We start from the raw sequence: 18,145 nt of genomic DNA, 5'->3' as shown, positions 1-18,145 counted from the left end.
ATATCTATAAAAATGGAAATGTTCAATCATATAAAAATCCTTTTACCCTTTCAAAATATATTTCAATCACACTATACATATACAACATCTAAATTCCTTAAGATCTGTCTATTAAAAAATAATTAACAGTGAGAAACAAATCTTATAAAATCACAATAGAAACCCATGTGATTTTCTGGCCAATATCCTCAACAAATTACCCAGTTTATTTAACAGCTTATGAGCAGATGAACTTTCAATCTGGAAATCAAGAAAAGCAGGAATAGAAGAAGATATTGTCTTGCCTATTTCACAACACTTTACAGTGTAGTTTTCAGGACAGAGGAAAACAAATAAAAAAACTTGGAATTCAGAAACACATAGTATACAGCAAAGTATTCACGTTGTGGGGTTGAGATTTCCAACACACACTGTTGGTGCAAGGACAAAGATAGATTGCAGGGGATCTATGGGGTAGTGGGCCATGTTTAGTAATTTGGGGGAATTTTTTCTGTAATTGTCCTTTTTGGTGGAGCAACTGCTTTGATCAACAGTAGCTCCCCCTAGTGTTAAAACTACGAAGTGCAATTCACTCAAGCAAAAGTTGAAGTGCGGGCCATATTCTATTCTGTTCATAAAATGTCTTGCGGGCCAATTAAAAAAATGGACCGCGGGCCGCAGTTTGGACACTCCTGTTTTAGATAATGTACATTATTGTCTTAACTGTCATAACTCTGGCTCCATCCCAACCTGTCAGTGTAGTGTTCTTTTTACTTTAGCCTCACCTCTGAAATGTCCCATATTTGTCAATTGTGATTTTTCACATCAATCAAAATTTGTCCTCCGCATTTACCCATCTGTGCAGTTAGAACAGTGTCTGGGGAGCAGTTGAGGTTAGGTGCCTAGCTCAGGACACCTCAGTCATGGCCTCAGGCCTGGGAATTGAACCCACGACCCTCCGGTCACAAGACCAGTTCCCTACCACACTGCCATGGTTTCGCTTCAGTTTGTTCACCCCCTGTTTATGTCTTTATGTTCATGTTACTCATAGTTTAGTATTTATCTAGTTGTGCTATTGTTTGTTCTGCCTGTGCGTCAGTAGCGAACCGTGACCATTAAACCTGGGCCCGCTACTCCCCCCCCCCCCCCCCCCCCCCCAAAATTTTTTTTCCTCTCCTAATAAACTGCACTAAAGAATAAAGAAAAAACCGAGACGACAGTATAACTTTAGAAACGCATGTAGTGCGTTCAAATAACATTTGTACTAGATAACTTGTTAAGCAAAATAAGTTTCCAAACAAAATAAGGTTTCACAGCTCCGTGGTTCTCGCAAGCGGAATATGTAAATGAGGACGTCAAAGGGCCGAATCGAAACTAGCTAGCGGCCGTAGGCTAACGACAGCTAGCGTCGCCACAGCGGGCGGAAATTATCATACAGTTAAGCCCGCCCACTAAGAGGGAAGATATGATTGGTCAATTTTACTGTCATTTGAAACTGGTATTGCGCTGAATTATAACTGCCAGGCCCTCTGTAAACGAACAGCGGGCATCACAGTCCTGATAGGGGGAGACACAGACTCACAGGCTTCCACTTAACCCCTCACCTTCCAACACAGATTGAATAGACACGGTTGAATAATTTATTTGCTTATATTTTTGTAACTGTTTAGATGTCGATTGTAAAACTGTAAGTAGATAAAATAAAATTGGATAATTATATATATATAATGTTTTAAGAATATTTTAGGCCCTCTGAGAGGGCGTAGAGGGCCCTGACGGTTCCCCACTGCTGTGCGTGCCCATCTGTGTTTTGGTTTCCCAGCTACTTAACATCCCTTATGTCTCTTTATAAATATTCCATAGTTCCTAATGTCCAGTTCTGCTCTTGTGTTTTTGTTGTGTGGTTCTGTTCTCCCTTTAGAGCCCTAGGGTATTAATTTAGACGAATACCTTGTATATCGTGTGCCCTCTGTGTGGGTGCGGCAATCATCCAGGATCTTCATCCAGTTTTGGATAAATCCTGTCCTCTATTGCAGGTGTCCTCCTCCTAAGTCCGAATAGTTACAGATTGACCCCTCCAATACAGGATGCAGTAATAGGTAGCTATGCACCCACTCCTCCTGAAGTTCAGAAACTAAGGAAGACTTGTATTATTTACAGTTGCGTCTGGGACCTGAGGATACTGAGATACCCCTTGCATTACCTTCCCCGATCCAATTTTATTAGTGGCACACTCATTGACTAGAAATGTTGGCACTCCATGTCTCAAAGGTTGCCGACCCCTGGCGTAAATCATCTCAGACTGGTTTCTTGAACATGACAATGAGTTCACTGTACTCAAATGGCCTCCACAGTAACCAGATGTCAATCCAATAGATCACCTTTGGGATGTGGTGGACCAGATTTGCATCATGGATGTGCAGCCAACAATTCTGCTGCAACTGCGTGACGCTATCATGTCAGTATGGACCAGACTGTACGAGGAATGTATCCCACAAAGGATTAAGGCAGTTCTGAAGGCAAAGGGGGGTCCAACCCGGAAATAGCAAAGTGTACCTAATAAAGTGGCCAGAGAGTGTATTGCACATTTTTTTGTCATGTTATGAGAAGACTTATTAATGTCAAAAAACTAGATTAATGAATTAATTCAAAACAGTGAGGTTACTGCTAATTTAAAGCTTGAAATGGTATTTGCTGAATTCAAATGTGGAGCAAGTAAATTGAACAGCTGGCCCAGTCCTTTAGACTCTGTTATTAGTATACTCAGTATAATAGAAGATACAGTTAGTTGGGTTCATGTACAGCAGAGGACACAAATCCTAGTTCTGTGCTCACTGTGTAGCATCTGCATGACGGGAAAGGACCTACAGTGAGGGGAACAGGCTCTGACTTCTACTGAGTGAAAACAAATACCAACCAATGGATTTACAAAGACAAATAAATGAAAACACGATGACCACAAACAACAAGAATTTATTTTAAAATGGCTTTTTAACATTTAACAAAATAATACAGAAAAACCACACCATCCCACGAGACAAACACTACAAAAATGAAATTTGCTTTAGAATTGTGTTACATTTGTAGCATCCACAGAGATGTGCTACACCAGAAGATAAAGAAGGCAGACTACAGCACACCAGGATAGAGTGGGAGAAGTTCCACCACCTCCCACCAGAGAAGCTCCAGCGATGGAGATATCCAAAGACATTCCATTGTTACCCCGAAGACGTTCATTCTCAACTGGTGAAATTTTATTGGCTACCGGTGCAAGTCCACTGAAGAGGTCCTTCAAAGTATCAATCTGCACAAATAGAGATTCAATGACAAAATGTTAAATCTCCAATTGGTAAATTAAGTCTACATAAGGCACGGATAAGCCACACTTAAAAACATCTTTGTATAAGATGTTCATACCAAGCATACTTAAGAGACTGTAAAATGAAAAAAAAAAACAATAAGCTGCAACTCCTTGTGCAGTCTCGGCATACATGGCACGCTGTTGCCACGGGAAACCACATTAGAGCATTATGTAGCCACATACAGCACTGAGCTGTAACTGATAACTATTCACACATTGTTTACAACCACAACTCTCATTATGAGTTCTTGATCATTTTGAAGCATATCCAGACAAGAAATATAACATCAAACAATCCTTTTCACCCAGTAAAAGCTCACAGGAATGCTGTAGGGAGAAAACTCACCAGGATTCACTCGATAAGTTACGCATATACATGGAACACTGTACTACAAGATTTCTTTAAAGACACGCAGCATTAAACATTTGATAGGACAAAAGTGACTTGTTTCCTTACGGTACATTTTTTCCTCAAAAATCCAGATGATGACAGGAAGTGTTATGTAGATAGGAAATGTTGCTAAGGACAAATTTCAAAAAAGGTTGGCTATTTTCCAAAGTTATTACAAATATAGGAAACAGGAATATCAGGAATCAGGAAGGAATGTCAATGATGGATATGTTTTGTTTATTGATTGTGCTTTCTAAACTACACTAAGCTATCACTAATCTATCCCTATCTGATGTGTGTCTATTGTCAATTAATGACATTTTAAGATAGAAACGTAAAAATTCCTTGATCTTCACATGTTCAACAAACTGTAAAAAGTAGATATAGCATTTAACATATCAGCCCTGTCTGTCAGAGGTCTTACATATACATGAATATTGTCAAATATAGAGGTTATTTCTGTATAGTCATACATTTACACCATAAAGTAACACACAACTACAATTTTTTGTTTTGTAAGAACACTACAGCAACACATGGACAACAAAAACAGCAAAAAAAAGAAAAACAAAGACAAAATATCCTCAAGCTTCCTCCATCACCTACTGAATGTAGGTGGGGTTGGCGACCACCTCCATGCCAAAAAGAACTCAACAGCAATGGAGAGTTTGGTGGAGGTGAGGCACAACAAATCTTGGCTGTTCAGTGCAGCCCCAGACAACAACAACGGACAGTTCTGGTTCATCCCCCCAGTGATGGAGAATGAGTATTTTGTGCTCTGTGTTGAATAAGCTAATGTGCAGTGTTGTATCAACAGTGGCATGATGATGAACACCACCGTTCTGGCAAAAAACTGTAAAATCAGGATCAACGAACAGCAAAGCACAAGAAAAAACACAAGGTATAAAAATACACGAGATAACACAGGAACTATGCACCAGTGAATACACTAATGAGGAAATGACAACGAAATGACAACACTGAGCATACGGAATACGAAAACAAATACATGATAAACAGGTGGGGCCGGGGTCAACTGTGACAGTTACATACTTCTCTCCAACGCTCACAGAATTTCAGGCTTATGTCTTGGCAGCGGTTCCCAAACTTTTTCTGGTGTCCCCCCTTTTGTAGATGAGTAGATGAGAATACCCCCCGTCTATCTTTTGCTAGCATTGTTCAAACATGCGTAGCTGATTTGCCTTGATGCGCTCTACCTGCAATAGCTGCACAACCCCCACTTTAGGAACCACTGTGTTAGGGCAATTGACAATTATATTGTTCAAATATCTTACAATTGAATTGAAATGGAATGGATTATAACCTTGTTAAAATATATTATGCAAGAGTTTACTTACATTTATTTTGTGTTCATACAAATGAGAATCTTCAGTACCTAGTAAAGTCATACATTCATCAGGTATGCAGGTGTCCTGGATTTGCGTGCAATCCAGTTGTGTATGTTCAACAAAAGACTGATTCAAGCAGAGCACTCTGACTTGTGTGCGAAATCCAGCTGTGTTGTCCAAACACAAAGAGAAGGCAGGTATGACAATACAAAAGTCTCAAATGGAAAGTTCAGTTTCGTATACAGATAACCAAATCTCTGATTTGTAATTTTTTTACAATTAATTCAGTATAACAGGTATCCAGGATGATAATGATAATGCCAAATTTAGCACTCTGGGGTTTAGTATGAAAACTTCCCCACTGGTTGTTTCTGATGTACATGTTTGTTTTGAATAACTGTAAAGGCCATAGAGGGAGGGAATGTAAATTTGATTATGTTTGGAACAAGTCATATACAAATACCTGAAACTCCTGTAGGACAGAAATTATACAGAATTTACAATCAGAAGCAATTTTACAATTAATTCGGTATAACAGACAGCCAGGTTGATATTGCCCCTAATGTTCTTTTAAAGTTTGAGTTCTTTGTCTGGCTACGGTTTGTATGGTAGAATTTTGGATTTGGGGGAGAAATGAGATGGACTAACTTACTATTGGGTGTTCCTGATGCCTTATTTGAATTGCAAAGACCACATGTGCTTTGGGGGAATGTAGGATTGTCAATTTGAGTGCTGGCACAGAAGATTTCTGTAAGAAAAGATAATTGACTGTAGTATATTTCATACCACAAACTAACAGGTTCTTCAAAATTTGAAATGAAAAATATTTATAAACTGTTTCTACCCTTTCAAAATGTTTCACATTTCATGTAAGCATTTTAATCATCATCTACATATACAACACATACAATTCCTTAAGCTGTCTATGAAAAAAAATCACAATGAAAAACATCTTTAAAAAAATAAAAAACTCAATTGTCAATTGTGATTTTCACCCTAATTGAAATTTGCCCTCCGCATTTACCCATCTGTACAGTTAGAACACACACACACTAGTGATTACTATCCTAAACTTTCAGAGATTCAGAGTTCATGGCCTTTGCTTTCAGATCTAATCAAATCTAATCTAATCTGTGTCAGCCTCTGTATGTACTCTGGATTAACCCTGAGGCCTCAATTTACTATCACTATTTACTATCACAATTTATGTTAGATTTAAATTTAAACTAGGCTGTTCCAGGGTGTATGCATCTTGACAATACTGGATTACTTTGATTTTGTGGTTCCTCATCAAACTGAGCAAACCAGTACTGAAAATACACACACAACTATGAGTCCGTGTTGAAGAACATTAAAGTTAAATTGATGTTAAAGTTAAAAGATGTTTTGGGCCAAAATGATCCTGTGCCTACAGCTGTGGCTTGGGAAGATCTAGTCTACCTCATGAGCACATGAACTTTCAAACTAAAAATCAAGAAATCAGTTAACTTGCCTATTTCACAACACATTGTGTAGTCTTTAGGATGGGGACAGAGGCCATTGTTTAGGAGACTGCAATCCAGACACTGCGAATTAAGTGTGGACATTGCAGTAGCTGCTGTTGCCATGACGATGCCACTGGATGCATTGGTGTGGTTAGTTGCTGCCACTGCTGGATTAACAGAAAAAGACAACTAATAATGAACTTTGAACTCAGAACCACAACTAATAAAGAACTTAGAAGTCAGAACCACAAAGGCCATTATCTAGGAACAAAGATGGAAAGGTGTCCAATAAACATCTTGTAATATTCCATGGATTTGGAGTATAAATAACAGAAGTTGATTTCAGTAGTTCTTGTATATTAGACCTGTAATCTTTGAGCAAATCAAAGAGTCTTCCCATCATTGTGTTTACACTGGCAGTTAAGCTGTGTACATCCAAAAGCAATTAAAAACAATTGGTATAAGATTTTAAGAGACTACCAGTAGATAAACAGATACTTACATTTTGACAGTAGTTATTGTTAGCAACTGACTACACTGTAACATTAATTACCACACACACTTACTTGAGGCAAAAATAACCATCAGAAGGAGGTCCACCATGTTCAGCAAGTGTAAGCAGAGTATTCTAAATTATCCTTAAACTAAATCAGGCTGAAGAGTTTCACCTCACAGAAGCAAGAGGAACAGAAAGGGAACAGTACAGAAGTACTTCTTACTGACTTAAATATTCAGTATTGGGTGTTCACACCCAATCAGTCATGAAAGAGGTGCTGTAACACCCATCAAAGATGTGCTGAGCATACACAATCATGCTTCTATGGAATCATGCTTCCATTTTCCCACAATGGAAAATAAACCACCCATAGTCAAATCTCTAGTTGGGATTTAGAAAGCAAAATAGTCCCACCATACCTGTGACAAAGGTGTCAAACAGCACTAATTCCCAGACTTCCTGTTTTTATGGTAATAATCTCTTCAAACACTTCCAGATGTCTGAATGATGTAAATTTGCTGGTACTGTACACCTGGGTGTTTGGGTGTTATGTATTTGTAAATGCAAAATTAATTCTCACATACATTGCCAAGAACATTTGCTCATCTACCTTTGCACGACTATAAACTTGAGTGACATACCATTCTTAATTTAATGGGTGTTAAAGGTTTTAAAGGGTTTAATATGATGTCTGCCCACCCTTTCCAGTGATAACAGCTTCAGCTTTTCTGGGAAAGCTTTGCACATGGTATAGGAATGCGTTTTATGGGAATATTTAACCATTCTTCCAGAAGCACATTTGTGAGGTCAGACACTGATCTTGGACAAGAAGACCTGGCTCCACTCCGATTCATCCCAAAGGTGTCCTGTCAGGTTGAGGTCAGGACTCTGTGCAGGCCACTCAAGTTATTCCACACTGAACTCATCCATGTCTTTATGGATACACTGTTCACTGGTGCAGCCATGCTAAAAAAGGATGGGGCTGTCCCTCTTAATGTATTTGCATTTCAGTATTTATGAAAAGACATGAAAATGACAAAAGGGGCAATTAAAGCCAAAAAGGTCCAATAGCTAGATTTGAGAGTTTGATCAAAACAGTGGAGCTACTGATAAAACCAGTGATGTTATTGCAAATGTAAGACTTAGTAATTACGTGGATCTTCTGAGTTGTTCAAATGTGAAGCAGGTAAACCGAACAGCTGGTCCAGTCCTTTAGACTCTGTTGTTATTATTATACTACTCAGTATAATAGAAGAGACAGCTAGCTGGCTTCATGCACAGCAGAGGAAGCAAATACTAGCTCTGTGCTAACTTTGTAGCATGATGGGAAATGGGAACAGGCTATGACTACCAATGGGTAAAAACAAACACAAACAAAAATAAATAAATAAAAAACAGCAACACCATAAGCAAGAAATTATTTTAAAATATCTGATTTACTTATTTAATTATCATTTTGCCTTCTACTACAATCCAGTGGCAGAGAGTAGCAGAAGAGAAGACAGACAGGGAAGCAACTTTAACGCCACCACATCAATTATAGCACACAGTATAACCAGATAGACATCTTTAAGAACATGGTGACAGACACAGGTCATTGACGTGGGTGCCACCTGGTCTTCATGGTCCTTACAGTCTTCTAAATCGCTTCCTAATGTGGCCTTTGTCCATGAGGGGAGAGTCAAGCAGCTCAGTAATATAAATCAAGTCTATATAATTAAGTCTATGTAATCTGTATTATATAATCTGTACAGTTATATAATCTGACTGTTTGGGGGTGGATGGGGTGGGGGGTTAAACAGTACTGCTTGGTGTAGCAAGGTCACATCTTAATTGTTTTCATCTCAAGCAGAAATGATTTAAAAGAGTCTCCCTGACAGAGAGAAAGGCACTTCAAGGAACCACCTTGACTCCGCCTGCCACCCCGACTCCACCCACCAACCCATGAGATGGCCGGGGTTTCATTTCTTCTTCTTCTTGTCTTGCGTTGTCAAGAACCAGGTGTCCAGAAGCTTCTTGCTGTAGTAGATCTGCCAGCCATGCACCTGGACAGCAACCACTAGCAGCAGGTAGAGCACGGACACGGCGGAGAAGCCAAAGATGAATCGGTATGCTGCGCCGTGCAGCCAGAGCTGTCGGGCCACAGGAAACATCTCCAGGCTGCCATAGACGATGGGCGCCACACACAGGAGTCCCGCACCAATCATGGACACCACCAGATAGCCAACGTTGTTGCGGGGCAATGCGGCAAAGCTGAGCGCCGTGGGCAGGATGCTGAGCAGGTAGGGGTACTCCCACCGGTAGGGGCTGGCCACCACCCGATGGCTCACCAGGTTCAGGTCACTAACCAGCACCTGTGCCCCCACCAGCATCCACACTACCATGTGGGTCACATTCAGCTTCTTTATCTCTGACTTGAGAGCCACACTGGAGTGGAAAGAGGCAGCGTTAGCAAGGGGCTACAATAAAATGGTCTCTCTAATGCAGTTATTCTTTAATGTCATGCAGTCACAGTACAGGACAGATTAGTGTTTCTTCCTGTCCTAATGTTAAATTATCAAAAGTCGGAAAACAATAAGCTCTTAAAATACTGTTGTGTTTGGTTCTGACAAATGGTAAAGAAGCATGTTTCTAAAACAATGGGTATTACAAAATATAGATGGATGCTTCCTTCCTTAAAGTTTCCTAATGTACTTTGTGTGTACTTTAGTGTTTAACAAACGTTTAGAATAAATAATACAGTTTATACATGTATTTTACTAAGACAGGAACTCGCTACAAATCAAGGGTACATGAAGAACCCGTGCACAGATACACACCTCAACTGATAATGCGACGCCACCTTCTCCCGATGCTGAAAGTCACTCCCGTCTGTCCCCGAGGCTCTTGGTCCAGCCCGTGAAGCCATCGCAGTCCTGAAATATCGCGGACGTCCACTACCAGCTGCTCAGTACTAGACCGTTCAAAATATCTTTATCAGCTATATTAGTTAATTAACTTGCAGTGAATACAATAATCTAAACTGTAAACTCGTTAAATACGCATGGAAATGTTACCAAAATAATATTGCCATATATAAATATATATAGTGGGTTCATGCTGACGTTTCAACTTTCAGACTAATACTTCAGACGGGAGTTCGCCCACCTATATAACCTAGCTTCTAGCTTGCTAACAAGCGCCTCTAGCCACACAAAATCACCCCTAAATGCATGAGATTAATGGCAAAAGAAGTGCTGCAGTCTAACCGTTGAGTAAAACAGAAAACCGCATAAAACACCTACTTGAACAACGCTCACCCGGCAGGTGAGGACATTTAAGTTAGAAGAAACTCTTCTTCAGCGTTTCCTATGTTGCATATTTTTCGTTTGAGCGTAACACCGCCACCTTTGGTCTGGAATACGAATTACTTATCTATTTTATCGCTCGAAGAGAAGAATAAGGGAGTTCCACAGGATCCAGAAAGCTATTGTTTACCTATATAAAACTGTCATTGTGGGCTTTGTTCAGAAACAGTGTCATTACTTAATAGCCCTTAATAGTGTGCATAACATTAATAATCTGAGTCTTTATTTGTCATGTGTGTCCAGGATAAGGGGTGGCTAGAAATTAACTTATTCATGGAATTGTAAATAGAATGTATGACACAACTGAATTGTAATTTGCAGCGCGAAATGGCTGGATTATATTGTGTATTTAGCACATGATGCTGATCATGTTACAGCTATTATAAATTTTTATTTGTAATACTTTTTTTTTTGTTTTACATGAAGTTCAGCATGTCAAAGTGCTGACTCTCCATCCACAGATTACACAAACACCTGAATTTTCAGTAAATTTCATTTTATTTAAAAAACAAAACTGACATTTTTCATTGATTTTATGAAATGTTTAGCACCATTGTGACAACTGGGCATTTTCTTTCTTTGTATGCCCCATTTTTTTTATCACATATACAAATCCACTCAGTAGTAAAACAAAATAAACAATAATAATAAAATAATAAATTACAGAGAAAATAAACATGGCGATTCTCTAATGTAATTTGCTCAGGTGTAACTGTGATTGTGATAAACAAATTGATAATATGTTAACAATTTATTAGATTTAGCATGTCCGACTTTATGGACATTAGTTTTGTCCAAATAAACATTTTCCTATTGCATATGCTTTAGATTATCTGAGGGACATTAACAGCAAAGAAACAAATTATTTACACACATACTGTACACATTTTAGATGTACCCCAGTTTGTATCAGTAAACAACTCTGACCTTGTTTCCTCATTTTGCTTTATAAAGAAAGTTTTTTTATATTGATGATTGTGAGGCTGCAGCTACTGTAAAGTGATTTGATAAATGGAAAAGCAAAATGTTACCAGTAACAAATAAACAACCATAATTTTTTTCTTCTGGAGATTGAGAATACAATTAGCTGATGTAAAGAATATTGATAGGTGATAAGTAAAAACTGATAAATGATAGGTACAAACTGCTGTATTGGGTAGAAAGAATTGAATGCATTTGTATTAACAGAGAACATTTATATTTATGTATTTAGTTTATATTGCTCCACTTTTGTACAGGTAGGCTACTGGACATGAAGGAAATTTGTGAATATGTGTGTATCCGTCATTCAAACGCTTAATGTATGAATTGTTGATAGTGCTTATGTATTTTCTTCTTCTCTAAATTCTGTACTTACTGCACACCCTCTCATAAAATCACATTTTTAATGTCAACATTCAATTCAATATTCATCCTCTTATTCATCATTTGAAAAATTAACAATGAACTACAAACTGACATTGAATGGTAAAGTCTACATCACTGAAATGCTGCATTGTTTATTCTCCCACCTGAATGTCATAAAAGTGCTGAAGACACACACATGCAGTTCATATATAAAGGCTGACATCATTATCACCAAGAACTTATGAGCCAAGACCACTTTACATTGGATACAATAAATATCCAGAGAATGATGAGTGTACATATTGACCAGCATAAAGTCCTGCAGCTTGGTCAGATGGTAACTGAATATGAACAGTATCTCCAGATTGTAAGGGCAGCACTGCACTCCCTGATGCTTGATCTAGGAAACCCTTTTTGTACTCATCATATGTGTACATTACTGGCTCATTGTTTTTGTGCAGAGCTACCCACACATTGGCTCCTTTGCAGTGGACATGGTACACAAAATAATAAATTCCAGGTATGCTGCAGGTGAAAATGCCTGTTTGAGGGTTGTAGTTCTGATTGCCATTATACAAAATCTTGTTGAATACCACTGGGCTGCCAACAGGAGGAAATGGCGTTACTAGTTGAGCAGTAAAAGCAGGCATCTCAAGACCATTTCTATCAGTAACGTCTCCTCCAGGTTTTCCTTTCTTGTAACCACCCAGTTTGGCCCCGTCCAGAATTTGACCCATCTCTGGGCTAATCTGACCCGCTCCTGAAGGTGGTCCAGGTGGACCAGGAGGACCAGGATAGCCAGGTATTCCAGGTTTTCCAGGAAGTCCAGCTGGTCCTGGTTTCCCTTGTGGGCCCATTGGACCTTGAAGTCCAGGTTTTCCCTCACCTGGTGGGCCCGGCTTTCCTGGTGGTCCATATTCCCCTTTTGGTCCTGGAAATCCTGGAGGTCCAATTGGTCCACTTGGACCCATTAATCCTGGGATTCCAATAGGGCCTTGGGGACCTCTTTCCCCTGGGAGACCACTTTCACCTTTTAGTCCAGGCTTCCCTGGGGCACCAGGAAGACCAGGTAAACCTTTGTGTCCATTTTCACCCTGAGGCCCTAATGGCCCTGGAAAGCCTCTTGGTCCTGGCTGCCCACCTTCTCCTGGGAGTCCTGGTTTTCCTGGAAGTCCTGAAGGTCCAGGTTCACCTTTTAGACCCACTGGCCCTTTCGGCCCAACTATGCCAACTTCACCTTTTGGTCCAGGGAAACCAATGCCTCCTGGGGGCCCCATATGACCTGGTGGACCAGGAAGACCACCTGGTCCAGGTGGGCCAATAATTCCAGGAAGTCCACCATAACCCTTCTCACCTTTAGGACCTGGAGGTCCAGGTAAACCATTATGTCCTTTCTCACCTTTTGGTCCAGGATAACCTGGCTTCCCAAATCCAGGCAAACCTGGACCCCCTGGAAACCCTGGTGGACCTGACTCTCCCTTTCCACCTGGAAGACCAGGTTTCCCTGGCAAACCATCCAGACCAGGCTTGCCAAAACCTGGTAGTCCTGATGGCCCAGGTTGCCCCTGTTCACCAGGGAGTCCTGTCAATCCTGGCTCGCCTGGCGGACCAGATTTACCAGGAACTCCCGGAGCCCCAGGTAGACCATTTTGTCCTGGCTTGCTGACACCTGGTAACCCTGCTTGGCCTGGTGGACCAGGAGGCCCAACTGGTCCTTTTAGACCTGGTAATCCCGGAAGGCCAATCCCTTTATCACCTTTAGACCCTGGAATCCCAGGAATCCCTGGAAGGCCCTTGTGTCCAGGCTCTCCACGAAACCCAGGCTGCCCAGGGAGCCCCTGAGCACCTGGTTTTGCCAGACCTGGTAGCCCAGGTGGTCCTGGAAGTCCAGAAGGGCCTGGCAATCCTACTGGTCCCTCTCCACCAGCTGGTCCCAACTCACCCTTTGGGCCTGGCAAACCAATCCCTCCAGGTTTCCCTGGCAGTCCAGGCATACCAGGTTTTCCAATCCCGGGATATCCCTGAAGGCCAGGTGGACCTGGTTTCCCATGGGGACCTGGAATGCCATGGCCTGGAAGTCCAGGGGGGCCTTGAGGTCCTGGAGGTCCAACAGGGCCTATCTCACCTGGGGGGCCTTTTTCACCTCTGGGAATATTTTCACCTGTAGAGAGAAATGTCTTAATGCATCTTTTTATGAAAATATCGAGACACCATCAATAAATACATGTGCAAATACATTTAAGTATGATACAAACTTGTCATGTACATGTTAAATAATACCAGGTTATATTATGGATGTCTTAATAGAACTTAGATAAGTGACTTATTTTATGTTTGAATCCTAATCAAGTCCTGAAGAAAACTTAATCAAGAAAACTGAAATATATATATATTAGTGATGGGACTTGATTCAAACATTGAATCTGTAATCTATTTATCATAATTAATTACAAAAATTATTTAGCAACTAAAATTTTGAATGAATACATGTATATTCTTAACAACAAACATGTTTATTACTTTTAGACATTTTTTTTTGTTATTAAACCAACAGATTTGTTGGTGCTATTATAGTTAATCAGATTTTTCAGGAACCCCTGTTTGTTTAACTTATTAAAAAAAATAAATAAATGTAAACAACACATTAGACAATAATCATAGCACCATTTCTTGTACTGAACTGTAAAAATTAAAAATAACGCTGAAATTAGCTGTGGGGACGGCTGTGCTTGCCGCAACATGTTTTGCATTGAGATGGTATTTTAGGCTTGATTAGCTTCGGTGATAAGCAAATGCCTTTTTGCACAACTTTGCACAAAGTAGTCTTTTCGAAAGTCCCATCAGGACTTTCAATGTTTAATTTCCACTGCCATTAGAGTGCAAGACTACATTTAATCTATGTCCATAAACGCAACCCCTAAGTGCCTTAAATTTGAAACATGCATTCCCATTCCTAGAAGTCACTTTTGATACTGGTGATTCAGGGGTCAGAGTTGTAGAAACGGTAATCAGTCACAAAGAATTGGGCCAATATAATGAAGAGACTAACATCCCCAGATCTGCCTTTCCCTCCCAGATCCCTTTTCCTTAAAATCAAGGGTCTGGCTGCAGTCTGGCTCAGAAGCATTGCCCCAGCAAACAATGATACCCACAGATGACATCAGTATATTAAGTCAATAAATTCAGTGATGTGATTCATTTAATTTTTGGAAAAAAAAAAAAATCATACCTTTGCCCAGACTGACTTTGCCCTTTTGCATGGGCAACTGTGGCAGTTCTTTTCCATAGTATGGTAGCACAGGCATCTCGTTTCCAAAGGGCAGATGAGGCATCTCCTTCCCTGGGTACTGCTGATGTGGTATCCCTTCATTTCCCATGGGCAAGTGAGGTAGCTGTGGCAAGGGTTGGTGATGCTGGGGCAGCTGTTTGTGCCCGTAATGTGCCCCTGCTTGGGCATGATGCAGCAGGCAAAGCTGCACCATCAGGGTAAAACCAGAGGAAGAGTGGAGAGGCATGACCATGTCCTGCAAAGAGGAGCAGAGGGAGGGCAATGATACCAGCACTGACATCAGCACTGACACTAGCACTGACATCTGCACTGACACCAGCAATGACAGCTACAATGACACCAGGACTGACACCACTACTGAACTTAACAGCACAGAGATAGTTAAAGGCTGTGCTAAGGCTGTGCTACTCTAACCTGTCACCACTACAGTTCATAAAATTGGAACACCAGATTCCAGGATATGTCATACCGGCTAGAAAGCCAGCAAGATCCTGTTTACTGTTAATACAGTAAATAGATGGTGAAGTTGTGGTGAAATGGAGTTTGAAACATTGATATTAGCTAGAGGAATGGTGGATTTAAACAAGGTGAAACAGTTTGGGACAAAGATAAAACTGGGTGTTGAGTAATCTAGATGGCCATGTAAGGTGACATGGAAGAGTGGAAGGGTATTTTGTGTGGAATGGTAAGATTTTGTTTCTTTCAAGAAAAGGAGACAAAGCATAGCTAAATCAAGATGGCAGGCAGAGATAAGACCTATTCAGCAGTTAAGGTCATTGGAAAAGCAGTGGATGCATTTACATCTTGCAAACCCACTTGAAGAATCGGTTGATGTTCTTGAGGATAGCACAGATCTTAAGAATGTCGAGGAAATAGACGGAGCAAGATGGAGGCAGCAATCTTTTGGGATCCATTTAAGTTTGTTAAGACCTCATTTAGAAAGGACAAATGCCAGAGACTAAACATTGGAGAGAATGACACGGAGAAGCTGTAGTATATATTCTGATAAGAACCTGAGGCAAAGGAGATGGATCTGCCAGTACATATATCACTAGTGAGTGCCATAGAGTGGGAAACATATTCTTGTGCCCCACCTAAGTGGAGATGATGGTCGTAGTGCGGAAAAGAAGCATTATTCCAGAAGAGTGCTGAAGAGCAGGGGACATTCTTTTACCAAAGGAGAAGGATGCTAAGGTTGTTGTGCGCATTTAATCTATTATCTTCTTAATGTGGAAGATAAGATTTTCATTAGTGTGATCACATGGAGACACATTTGAAGGGAAATAAGGTAAATGCCACTTTGGTGCAAAAGGCAGGATTCTTGCAAGGATTGTTGCTTGGAGCATAGCAAAATGTTCTGGCATCAGAATCAGACAGCAAAGAAAGAGGGCATGGACCTACATGTGGTACTGCAAACTTGGCTGATGCGTTTGGCTCAGTGCTGCATAAACTCTTGTGGAAGGCATTTAGATTTTTCCTGTTACCAGATAGGATTACTTGGCTGGTCAAGGCTTATTTTGAAGATCAGTTTTGCTTTAATACAGGAGAGCACACCTTGACAACAAATAGGTATAATGGCAGGATGTGCTATTTCACCATTTACGTTGGTGATGGAGATGATAGTTAGGGCCTACAGGTGTGTTGTAGGTGGAGCTGATGAATACCTGGTTCCCTCCAGTCATACATGGATGATGAGGAACAGGCTGACAATAGACTTTGCATCTACTAGAGAAGATGATAACTGGATGAGCATCGATAGAAGTTAAACCCAGTATGTTAGATGTTTGTCAATTGTGAAAGAAAAACCTGTGCAGCACAGTTACAAAAGCAGAGAGAACGTGAAGAATCCATGAGAGGCAGTGCAGTTAACTATGAGACGGCTTGAGTGTAGGGATATGATAGGGCAGGTACAAATAGGAAAGGTGGGATTGGGTCACATGATTGGATAGCAGAGTAAGGCCACACTGCCAGAAGGGACATGTTTACTAACCTATCTGTGAGCAATAAGAGTATAGCAGAGCAGCCTCACAATGAAAGCAGGGATAACGACTCGGTTGGGAGAATTTAAAGAAGTGGAAAATCTCCTGGTGAGAGTTGTGGATGATGAATGTGAGTCACATTAAATTTTTGCTTGGAGCAATTCATGAGCTAACTCTGCAAAACCTTAGGCAGTGGATAGGTGAAGATTGTAGCTATAAATTACGCGTGGCGACTGGGACATTGAAGCATAGTTTGTTGGCATGTAAGGTTAGTTTTGTCGAAGGGACACAGCACATAGAGGCATAATCAGGTGCTCAGCTCCATATCATGCTTATTTGATTTTTAAAAGTTCAAAGACAGTGTAAATCAGTGAGCACAGTGGGTTGAATTGTGACATTGGAAATTATTAGCAGATGCTGGCAAAAACCTAGTGGTCCCACAGTGTATTGCATTAACTACACTTGATATGAGACTTGATATGGTGATGTACTCAGAAATCAAATTGAAAAGTAAATAGTTTATATTATAGAGTTAAGAGTTAAAAATGATATTTGAGGATTCAGTTGATGAAACTTAAAAAAAAGAAGCTGAAATATAGTAACTTGCAGGTCACTAAGGTGAGAGAATGTGGGTGGCAGGCATATATATATATATATATATATATATGACCAGTACATATAGGTGCTAGGGAAATTGTTGCTATGTATCTATCTGACCCATCTTTCTTTGCTTATGAAATTTAGTTGAGGAGGCCATATATTAAAGGTAGCTGTGGAGGAATGATCAGAAGTAGCTGAATGGGTTAGTCAGCTATTGAACATTAACTATTCAATTATGGTGAAATTGGATTACAAGGATTAGGGAATGGATTATAAGGATTAGGGAATGACTGGCTGAATATGAAGACTGAACCCTATATGAAACCCAACTGGTTTGGAACAGGATATTTGACATCACATCTTATATTTCCACATTTATGCTATAAAGAGATTTACACAGAGGTGTATATTCCAGGTTCAGAAAGTAAAAGTCCTCACCAGGATTTTGCTCAGGCTTGAGGACTTTTACTTTCTGAACCTGGAATATACACCTCTGGATTTACATAAATATATAACATATTGC

The 18,145-nt window shown here is 40.2% G+C and overlaps 2 protein-coding genes across 3 annotated transcripts in view; both read right to left on the bottom strand.

Annotated features, from left to right (window-relative positions):
• Nucleotides 1–2,932: 2,932 nt before the first annotated feature.
• jagn1b (jagunal homolog 1b) lies at nt 2,933–10,433 on the bottom strand. The gene is made up of 7 exons (XM_076985007.1): nt 10,345–10,433; nt 9,880–10,013; nt 7,131–9,487; nt 6,573–6,731; nt 5,733–5,828; nt 5,090–5,247; nt 2,933–3,283 (listed from the first exon to the last, which is right to left on the bottom strand). The coding sequence occupies exons 2-3, from the start codon at nt 9,966–9,968 to the stop codon at nt 9,022–9,024; spliced, it is 555 nt and encodes a 184-aa protein (XP_076841122.1). The 5' UTR covers nt 9,969–10,013; nt 10,345–10,433; the 3' UTR covers nt 2,933–3,283; nt 5,090–5,247; nt 5,733–5,828; nt 6,573–6,731; nt 7,131–9,021.
• A 483-nt stretch (nt 10,434–10,916) lies between these two features.
• col8a1b (collagen, type VIII, alpha 1b) overlaps nt 10,917–18,145 on the bottom strand; it is a 24,150-nt gene continuing 16,921 nt past the window's right edge. The window contains exons 2-3 of one of the 2 annotated variants that reach the window (XM_076985006.1): nt 14,984–15,278; nt 10,917–13,915 (exon numbers count right to left, since the gene is read on the bottom strand). In XM_076985006.1, the coding sequence (XP_076841121.1) occupies nt 12,012–13,915; nt 14,984–15,275 (2,196 nt within the window). In that variant the 5' untranslated portion in view covers nt 15,276–15,278 and the 3' untranslated portion in view covers nt 10,917–12,011. The remainder of the gene's footprint in view (nt 13,916–14,983; nt 15,279–18,145) is intronic. The other variant, XM_076985005.1, reaches the window with a different exon arrangement.

This window comes from Brachyhypopomus gauderio, unplaced genomic scaffold, assembly GCF_052324685.1.
Source record: "Brachyhypopomus gauderio isolate BG-103 unplaced genomic scaffold, BGAUD_0.2 sc37, whole genome shotgun sequence".
Taxonomy (NCBI): domain Eukaryota; kingdom Metazoa; phylum Chordata; class Actinopteri; order Gymnotiformes; family Hypopomidae; genus Brachyhypopomus; species Brachyhypopomus gauderio.
Note: the sequence above shows the minus strand (reverse complement) of the source record. Positions and strands in the feature narration are given on the sequence as shown.

What these genes read in the sequence shown, in the direction of transcription:
- jagn1b (XM_076985007.1), bottom strand. Translation starts at nt 9,968, where the DNA reads ATGGCTTCACGGGCTGGACCAAGAGCCTCGGGGACAGACGGGAGTGAC. An exon ending in GCGTCGCATTATCAGTTGAG is followed by an intron (nt 9,488 to 9,879) that starts GTGTGTATCTGT and finishes TTTCCACTCCAG; the next exon opens with TGTGGCTCTCAAGTCAGAGA.